This window comes from Cuculus canorus, chromosome 3 (genome assembly GCF_017976375.1).
Source record: "Cuculus canorus isolate bCucCan1 chromosome 3, bCucCan1.pri, whole genome shotgun sequence".
NCBI lineage: Eukaryota > Metazoa > Chordata > Aves > Cuculiformes > Cuculidae > Cuculus > Cuculus canorus.
The window spans coordinates 121,202,247-121,212,298 of NC_071403.1; the positions used below are offsets into that span (position 1 = coordinate 121,202,247).

General features: G+C 51.9%; 1 protein-coding gene across 2 annotated transcripts; it reads left to right on the forward strand.

Moving 5' to 3' along the window:
* The first annotated feature begins 2,592 nt into the window (after nucleotides 1-2,592).
* LOC104067652 (opsin-5) lies at nucleotides 2,593-9,994 on the forward strand. 2 transcript variants are annotated; one of them, XM_009570426.2, is made up of 4 exons: nucleotides 2,593-2,928; nucleotides 6,459-6,752; nucleotides 7,418-7,749; nucleotides 9,070-9,994. In XM_009570426.2, the coding sequence occupies exons 1-4, from the start codon at nucleotides 2,856-2,858 to the stop codon at nucleotides 9,415-9,417; spliced, it is 1,047 nt and encodes a 348-aa protein (XP_009568721.1). In that variant the 5' UTR covers nucleotides 2,593-2,855; the 3' UTR covers nucleotides 9,418-9,994. The 2 variants fall into 2 exon arrangements, with proteins under 2 accessions (XP_009568721.1, XP_053919750.1); XM_054063775.1 differs by having other exon boundaries at nucleotides 6,459-6,644.
* Nucleotides 9,995-10,052: the final 58 nt, after the last annotated feature.

The window sequence follows — 10,052 nt, forward strand, 5'->3', positions numbered from 1 at the left end:
GAAGGCTGCGGGGAGACCTTAGAGCAGCTTCCAGGGCTGAAAGGGGATATATAAGCGAGATGGGGACCAACTTTTTAGTAGGATCTGTAGTGATAGAACAAGGGGGAATGGCTTTAAACTGAAATAGAGTAGATTTGGATTAGACATTAGGAAGAAAATTTTTACTGTGAGGGTGGTGAGGCCCTGGCCCAGGCTGCCCAGGGGAGCTGTGGCTGCCCCATCCCTGGAGGGGTTCCAGGCCAGGTTGGATGGGGCTTGGAGCAATCTCATTCAGTGGGAGATGTCCCTGCCCATGGCAGGAGGGTGGAACTGGGTGGGATTTAAGGTCCCTTCTAACTGAAACCATTCTGTGTTTCTGTGATAATTATAAGCTCTAAAATCCTGCAAACCCATCACTTTTTATCTAATGGCTGCATTTTGAGAATCTATTCTCAGCTAAATGTTTGCACGGGCAGAACGAGGGCAAAACCCCTGGGCAACATCTGTATGGGGAAGAAAACAGTATCGCTTTGTCTTTGAAACCAATGATTTTGAAACCTTGGCTCCTGCCTGCCAGCATGGCCGTGGGCCCATCCTCGCCGACCTGCGCTGGGAGCGGCTCAGGACAGCAGGGGTTGGCCCAGCACGGCCCATGCTCTGACGGCTCAGTGAACTCAGTGAGGTGAACAGTCAAATTCCAGCATCTTTGTGGTGATCTGGTGTCGTTTGATTTACCAGGATTATAATTTTGTGTGCATGATACTGAGTTAATTGACAAAATGCAGCAATCTTCTACTTTTTCCTCACAAGATTCAGTGTGGCTTTTGCTGCCCCGAGCGGGCATTTCTGGGCTCCCCAGGGAAGCCGTCACAGCCTGACAATATTCCAGAAGTGCTGGGACATCACCCTCAGCCCCACAGTGTGAATGTTGGGGTGTCCTGTGCAGGGACAGGAGCTGGACTCGATGGTTCTTGCTGGGTCCCTTCCAACTCCGGTCAGTCTGTGATTCCGTGATCTTTCTGTTACGGCATTTTCCTCAACCCAAGGTGTCGATAAAGTGCAGAATCAAACACTGTTACAGGAAAAACCTGTATCCGTGTCTCTGAAACCAATGGAGAGAATGTGTTTCTCCAGGAGGGATGACTATGCTTTTAGGACAAACGTGCTCCAAGAAGGCTGCGAGTGCCCCTGAGCCCTGTGCTACACGAGTTGAGTCGCACGTGCTTGGTTGCAGAGTTAAACTCCTCCAAGCCTTCAGTGCAGGGATCGGTGACGCGTGAAATCCCAGACACCTGCAGCAGGGACAAGCACAGAGACGCAGCACAAAGCAGCGGTGGCAGCACAGCTGGGCATGGGCCATTTCTGCATTATGGTGAAACCCAAAGCTTTCCAGGTCTCTCAGATTCCTAAGGATTTCAGCATTCAGGCTGGCACTGCTATACTGAAGTGCCTCAGTTCCCCTTAGGTTGCACATTATGTACTCTTCGGGACCTTAAAATTCTCCATGTCTGAGCAGAGTGAAATAGGCCAAGCAGAGAGTGATGCTAATGCAGCTTAGCATATCCAGGTACTGGAATTAAATAATTTAGAATAGATCAGCTCTTCATGGAATCACAGAATCATAGAATCGCTTGGTTAGAAAAGACCTTTGAGACCACTGACTTCAACCGTACTTGTCCACTACTAAACCAGATCCCTGAGCACCTCATCTGCCTGGCTTTAAAACCCCTCCAGGGATGAGGACTCCTCCAGCTCCCCGAGCAGCCTCTGACAGGGCCGCAGAACCCTTTCTGTGAAGGCATTTTTCCTGATGTCCAACCTGAACCTGCCCTGGTGCAACTTGAGGCCATTCCCTCTTATCCCATCACCTGTCACTTGGGAGAAGAGACCAGCACCCACCTCACTACCTCCTTTCAGGCAGTGATGAGGTGTCCCCTCAGCCTCCTTTTCTCCAGGCTAAACAGCCCCATCTCCCTTAGCTGCTCCCCATAATCCTTGTTCTCCAGCCCCTCAAGGTCCTTCTTGGAGTGAGGGGCCTAAAACTGAACCCTGGATTCAAGGTATGGTTTCAGCAGTGCTGAGTCCAGAGTCACAATCGTTGCCCTGCTCCTGGAGGAACGTTACAATGATTTGAAGTTGAGACATTAGAAGGAGAAGGAGAACCTGGCTGTGAGGCATTGACCTCGGTGCTTGCCAAGTAACAACACCAGGGCATCGCCGGAGCGAGCTCAGAGCTGGGCTCTGCTGGTGGGCTCTGCAGCCACGCACACTGGGCTGAGCCTCCTCCAGTTCTGCCCTGGAGCCGCTGGGGAAGTCCTGCCTTCCATGGGGTGACTTTGACCCTTCTGAAGCCCTGCAGCACACGGCTTTCCTGTAATGCTTCACCACAGAGAGCCAACCTCCAGTTTCCCATAGGTTATCTTAAAGCTGGAAAACTAAACTTCCAGCCTTCCTTCCCTGCCTGATCCCTCAGCCTGGATTTATCTCCCAAGGCTGCTGCTGGTGGGACTCCATGATTTTTTGCTCGGCAATGGCAGTCTGAAGGGATTTGCGCTGTGAAGGAAGCCAAGGAGCAGAGCAGGGTGAGAGGAGGGGGTGGGTGGAGATGCTCTGCCAGGCAGGCGGGATCGCTCTGGCAGTGGCTCTGCCAAGCTTTCATTCCATCTCTCCTGGGAGGGAGCCTTTCTCTCACTCCAGGCTTCTCCCCTGCCAAATAAGAGGGAGGGAGAGAGGAGAAAGCAGCAGGGTCCCTTCACCCCGCAGCACCCAAGTGCCCAGCGCACATCGGCAGCAGACAAGCCATGCGGAAGAGTCTCTTTGCCCCTACAGTCGCTTCGCCTCTGATTTAAAACCTTCACCTGCTTCCACGAGGGACCATGGAGGAGCAGTACATTTCCAAACTCCACCCAATAGTGGATTACGGAGCTGGGGTCTTTCTTCTGATCATAGGTGAGTTCTGCCTTCGCTGCCTGCCTGTTTGCATCGAGCTTAGAGCAGAGGCACCGGGGCTGCCCCTTCGTGCTGCCCTCAGCGAGAGGGAAGGGAGACAAAAATCTGTTTCCATGCAGGTTCCCCTGTTTTTAGCGCCTTTGAGTCAGCTGGATGCCAGGGTTCATCCCTGCCCTCAGATTTGCAGTCTTTTGTTTCGAAGCTGAAGACTTGCCAGCACGACTTTGCCTCTGCGGCTTTACAAGTCTGCAAAATAAGTTGTCCACCTCTTCTCGTGGCATCTCGACGCCGTGCAGGGGAGATGGGGCGGCTCAGGGGAGGGTGGTTTGGGCTGACCCTGGGGGTGCTGGTCATGAGGCGTGAAGAGCAGCTGCGGCTTGGTAGGAGAAACTGGTCTGAAATAGCAAAGACTTGCCAAATAGCAATTCTGGTTTTTCACAAGGGCCTGTTTGCCCTGCTGGAGGCAGATTGACCTCGAGAGACAAGTGGGGCTGAGCTTCAGCATGGCTTTAGCTGAGTGATTTCCTCCTTGTGTCTTTATTGCCTGTCCCCAAGTGCCTCGGACATCCAGTCCAATTGAATTTTGCCACAATGCAAGTACCTTCCCCCCTTCAGCAGATTTGAAAACCCCGCTTGAGATGGGTTTGAGCCAAACGTATTTTTATGTGCTTTAATAGAGGAGCTTTGGGCAGCGATGCCGGGCTCCAGCACTTCACATCTCAGCCCTGGTCCCGCAGGCTGTTCCCTGCACTGTGCCGTCCCCTCCGTTGTGCTTCACGGGCTGAGAAACATCACTGCCTGCAAGACAACTGCAGGGTTTTCTTTTAATCCAAGGCAGGATGCCAGCTCCTTTCTCATAGACGTGTGATGGTGTAGATGCAGTTAAGGTGATGGGACGCGGCAGCAGCAAAGAAAAGGAGGACCTGGGGGTGTTGGTTGACAGCGGCTGAAGACAGCCAGCAGTGGCCCAGGTGGCCAAGAAAGCCAGTGGCATCTTGGCCTGGATCAGAACCAGCGTGGCCAGCAGGAATGGGGAGGGGATCGTGCCTCTGGACTTGGCCACACCTGGAATCCTGGGTTCAGTTTTGGGCCCCTCACTCCAAGAAGGACCTTGAGGGGCTGGAGCGCGTCCAGAGAAAGGAACAGAGCTGGTGAAGGGGCTGGAGAACAGGGGCTATGAGAGATGACAGATGAACATGAGGCTGCTTAGCCTGGAGAGAAGGAGGCTGAGGGGAGACCTCACCACTGTCTACAAATGCCTGAAAGGAGGTTGTGGTGAGGTGGGTGTTGGTCTCTCCTCCCAAGTGACAGGTGATGGGACGAGAGGGAATGGCCTCAAGTTGCACCAGGGCAGCTTCAGGTTGGACATCAGGAAAAATGTCTTCCCGGAAAGGGTTCTCGGGCCCTGTCAGAGGCTGCCCAGGGAGGTGGTGGAGTCCGCATCCCTGGAGGGGTTTAAAAGCCGGGTGGATGAGGTGCTCAGGGATCTGGTTCAGTAGTGGGCAGGTATGGTTGGACTTGATGATCTCGAAGGTCTTTTCCAGCCCAGCGATTCTATGAAAGGGCTGGAGGCTGGAGCTCCCAGTCCTTCACCTAAGCTTCAGGCACAACTTCCAGGATCACACAAGAGCTCCGTGTGGCCCCCAGGCTCGCTCCACCCCATCCATGAAGCAGTGAGCTGAACTGGAAACTGTGTTGTATCTGTAGTTCGGCTCCTCTCTGGGGGCTGCAGCAGGGCCTGTTTCTGCTCTGAAATGATGTTTTCATGAGGAGACAGCACAGCCAGGGCACGGGCTGCAGCACTCGCCACACGCCTCTGTGCCATTGGAGTGCTCCCCCACTCTTGGACAGCTTTGTCTCGTGCCATCCAGCTGGGGTGCGGCGGAGGGAAACAGCGTCTGTCAGAGTGAAAGAGAGGGAGTGCCTGGATGTCTACGCCTGTTGGTAAGACAAAGACCTACTTCCCCAAAACAAGAAGGAGATGGAACTGTTGGAACGAGTCTGGAGGAGAACACAAAGATGATCCAAGGGCTGGAGCACCTCTGCTCTGAGGACAGGCTGAGAGAGCTGGGGTTGTTCAGCCTGGGGAAGAGAAGGCTGTGGGGAGACCTTAGAGCAGCTTCCAGTGCTGAAAGGGGCTCTGGGAAAGCTGGGGGTGAACTTTTAAAAAGCGTCTGGAATGATAGGATGAAGGGGAATGGCTTTAAATTGGAGAGGGGAAGATTTAGATTAGACATTCGGAAGAAATTCTTCACCATGAGAATGGTTGCCCAGGGAAGCTGTGGCTGCCCCATCCCTGGAGGCGTTCCAGGCCAGGTTGGATGGGGCTTGGAGCAGCCTGGGACAGTGGGACGTGTCCCTGCCCATGGCAGGGGTGGGACTGGATGGGCTTTCAGGCTCTTCCATTCCATGATTCTATGATTCCCACTTCTTGTGCAGTGCTTAGGGCATAGAAGAAGGTTCTTTTTCCTCCTGAAGCTGGAGGATGTCCCAGCCTGTGGCCATCATTCGGCAAGAGAGCGCTCTTCCCACCAAGCCACAAGTTGCTCTCTGTCAGCAAGTGGTCTCGTCCCAAGCCACCGTGCTCATCTCCGGGTGTGGACATGCAGGTCCTGAGAGCTCAGAGATATCCAGAGGTGCCAAGAGAACATCTGTGGTGAGAAAGTGAATGAACGAGGGATGCAGGGTCTCCAATTTATATCTCTGCTCCACTTAAGACTTTTTCTTGGCATCTCTCCCCATTCCTGGATTTATGCCAATGTATTTATTCCATTTTACTGCCTGTACCTTTATTTATTCCTCTGTGGGCACTTCATTACATAGTTTCTCTGTTGCAAACACAGTCTTTCTGCTCGCACGGTGACTAGGGAACACAACAGACTCTTTTTCCCTGTTTCCATTCTGACTTTAGAGGACACTTTCTCAGGGAAACCTTTGATCAAAATGTAGTTCCAGGACAATGTTCCCTTGAGAGAAAAGGGAGAATGAGGTGCTTGCTCCGAGTCCTTCTTATCAGGAACGTTTGAAGCCCCATGGCACATCAGAATAATGTATGTCCGACAGATCCCTGGGCAAAGCAATCTCTGGGCTGTCACACCCCTCCGGCAAACCAATGTCTGTTGTGTGTCTCACTACACTCAGAGACCTCCAGATCAGTGTGGGTGTCTGAACTGGGCACATAGAGATCGTGGTGCTTGACCAGAGAGCACTCCGAGCTCCCAGCCAGCACGTTGACTATCACAGAATGACAGAATTGCTTGGCTGGAAAAGACCTTTGAGATCACAGAGGCCCTGGGAGGTGCTGAATGAATGGACGAAGAAGATGAGGTGCTCAGGTGTCTGGTTTAGTAGTGGACAGGCATGGTTGGACTTGATGATATCAAATGTCTTTTCCGACCAAACGATTCTATGAATTCTGGACAGTCTCCCAGTCCATCCTGTCTGCCAGGCTAACAACAGGCATTTCTCACACCTTCCATGTTGATGTGCTAACTCTGCTATTATTGTCTGTGCTGATTCTCCTCTCTCAGGCATCCTCACAGTCCTTGGAAATGCAGCCGTCCTTGCTACGGCTCTGAAGCGCTCTTCCCTCCTGAAGTCACCAGAGCTGCTTACAGTCAACTTGGCAGTGGCAGACATTGGAATGGCGATCAGCATGTATCCACTGGCCATCGCATCCGCCTGGAACCACGCTTGGCTGGGAGGAGACGCGTCCTGTATGTATTATGCCCTGATGGGTTTCCTTTTCGGGGTCTGCAGCATGATGACCCTGTGTGCCATGGCAGTGATTCGGTTCCTCGTTACCGATTCATCCAAATCCAACCGTAAGTGATTCCCCCTCTGGTGACTTCTTAGCGGGGCCTTGGGGCTGTTATGGTGAGGGATGTGCTGCGCTGAACGTGGCATGGGGTATCAGTTCTGTAGGAATGAGCCTCACGTTTTAGTCCAATATCAGACCTCTGTTTGATGTTCCCAGAAGGATCTGTTCACATGTAAAAGCCAGGGAGATGAAGTGCTTAGAGATATGATTTAGTAGTGGACAGGTACAGTCGGGTCAATGACCTCAAAGGTCTTTTCCAGCCAAGTGATTGGATGGTTCTGTGATTCTCCACCTGAGGGTGCAGAGCCCAGATGTTTTGCAGGACCCAACTGTCCCGTGCTCCTCTGTGTGTGCAAGCAGACACTGAAACTTGAGAGGGAAGAGTGTTGTGGCACTCCTGGGATGGAAGCACAGTACATTTTGGGTGAACTGGATCTTGTAAAGCTCCCTGATTTACCAAAGTTTAGATTGGCACGAAGGGCTGCATTGAGGTCTCACCCAACCCCGAGACACAGTCTGTCAGGTCTCTCAGGCAGAACAAAGGTTAGGGAACTGCAGCAGCAGCCTGGGTGTATTTGCAGCCACCATCCTTCTTGGTGGAGAAGTTATGGCAAAACCGACATGGCTGAGCTGAGATGCATGTATGTTTGCTCTTTCACTTTCTTGCAGGTAACAGAATCACAAAGAATGTCGTTTGCATCTTGATTACTTCCATCTGGCTCTACTCCTTGCTCTGGGCCATTTTGCCCCTGGTAGGCTGGGGCTACTATGGCCCTGAGCCATTTGGCATCTCTTGTACAATAGCCTGGAGCGAGTTCCACAACTCCTCCAACGGCTTTTCCTTCATCCTGAGCATGTTCCTCCTGTGCACGGTCCTGCCTGCACTGACCATTGTTGCCTGTTACTTGGGAATTGCCTGGAAGGTTCATAAAGCATACCAAGAAATCCAGAATATCGACAGGATCCCTCATGCAGCTAAACTGGAGAAGAAGCTGACATTGGTGAGTTATCCCAGCTACGAGAAGAGTCTGCAGCAATCAGGAGCTTGTGCAGAAACGGCTCTGCTCATGATGACCCTTCATTGCTTTTGTCTGGTATTGACCAAGGATGGAGATGTGTTTCCAGCCTCGCTCATACTCTGCACTCCTCTGAGGAGAGGGGCCTCCTGGAAACCTTGTCATTCCAGTAGCTTGGTCAGGTTTAGCGTAGGTACAACACAGCTTGTTAAACTTTTGTTAGGCAGTTGCCCACATGGTTTCCATGAACACAGAGACTTAATTTCATGCTGGAACAGCTGTTGAATCCATTCATGCTGCAGCTGGGGTAAGAGTCTTGTTCTGTCATGGAATCATGGAATGGTTTGAGTTGAAAGGACCTCAAAGCCCACCCAGTCCCACCTCTGCCATAGGCAGGGACACCTCCCACTGGATCAGGGGCTCACAGCCCCATCCAACCCAGCCTGGAACCCCTCCAGGGATGGGGCAGCCACAGCTTCCCGGGGCAGCCTGGGCCAGGGCCTCCCCACCCTCACTGTGAAGAATGTCTTCCTAATGTCCAATCTGTGTCTTCCCCCTTCCAATTTAAAGCCATTCCCCCTTGTCTGATCACGCTGGGTGTTTTTCACTGACTGCGTGGCTGCTCTGAGAGCTACACAGAAATTCTGTAGGGAAGCAGGTTTTTTTTTACTCTAATAATTTTTTTTAAATAAGCCCTTCAGTAGCTCCTTCCTTCTGGAAAAACAGAATTGACCCAAGCTTTCCATAACCACTGATCCAATGGCTTTAAATTGGAAGGGGGCAGATTTAGATTGGACATTAGGAAGAAATTCTTCCCGCTGAGGGTGGTGAGGCCCTGGCCCAGGCTGCCCAGGGAAGCTGTGGCTGCCCCATCCCTGGAGGGGTTCCAGGCCAGGTTGGATGGGGCTTGGAGCAGCCTGGGCCAGTGGGAGGGGTCCCTGCCCATGGCAGGGGGTTGGAATTAGATGATTTTTAAGGTCCCTTCCAACTCAAACCATTCTATGATTCCAGAGGCCACTCTATTGATGGGCTCTACTTTCCAGTTGGGCTCTGTCCCTGTGACATTGCAGCCAGAATCAGGGAAGGAGATGAAAGCAACCACTGCCTCTTAAGACACCCGCAGTTGTAGATCTTCTAGATGGGAATGAAAGCGTGTCTGCCCTGTCCAGTGTCACCTGTGCTCGTGTCAGAACAGAACAAGCACAGAGTTGTGGGTATTCCAGCTGGCTCAGGCGTTTCCTTCACAGCCCACGTCTCAGCCTCAGGCAGTGCAAGCTGAGAACTGAAGCCCCGTTTCCCTTTCAGATGGCCGTGCTCATCTCGGTGGGGTTCCTGAGCTCATGGACGCCCTATGCAGCAGCCAGCTTCTGGTCCATGTTTAACTCCAGCGACTCCCTACAGCCCATCGTTACGCTGCTGCCCTGCCTCTTCGCCAAGTCTTCGACAGCCTACAACCCTTTCATCTACTACATCTTCAGCAGAACCTTCCGTCGGGAAATCAAAGAGCTGCAGTGCTGCTGTGGTTGGCGAGTTCATTTCTTTAGAGCCGACAGCTCTGCTGAAAACCCCGTGTCTGTGACGTGGAGTGTGAGAGACAACGTCCGTCTCTCTGCAGCGGCTGAGGTGGAGAACCAGGGAGCTGCAGCTCGCTGACAAACCCGGCAGAGGTCAAAACTTGGGTCCAGATGAGTAGGAATGCAGCGCCTCGGGTTGTCACTGTGTATCTTATGTCAAGTACAGAATTTTAAGCACATATTTTTAAGTGACTCTCAAATATTATCTCTAAGCTACACAACAACAACAAAACCCACTATTTTTTTTTCAAGAGTTTCCACTTTGGAGGAAATAGGTTGATGTATTAAACAAAAACATGTAAACTAAACTTATTTTCAGGGAAAAAGCTTTAAATAAAAGAGGATTTATTATTTTTGTGGGTTTTTTTTCCTTGTACTTCTGACTTCTTCATGCATTGTCTCTGCAAGCCCCTGGCTCTATCAGTACAACAGCCATCAGAAAACTATAGGTTGAAGACCTTGAGCCGCCTGGTCCAGCGGGAGGTGCCAGGGGGGGAAATGGATGGGCTTTGAGATCCCTTCCAACCCAAAGCATTCTGTGTTACAAAATAAACACAGCTGAGAGTGCAGCTTTCCAGCAATACTGACAAAAAACCCTATGGGTAGCAAGAAGTCACGCCAGGAGAAGATCATAAGGTGGCTGCTACCAAAATGTCTTACAGACATCCAGTCCCACCCCTGCCATGGGCAGGGACACCTCCCACTGGACCAGGC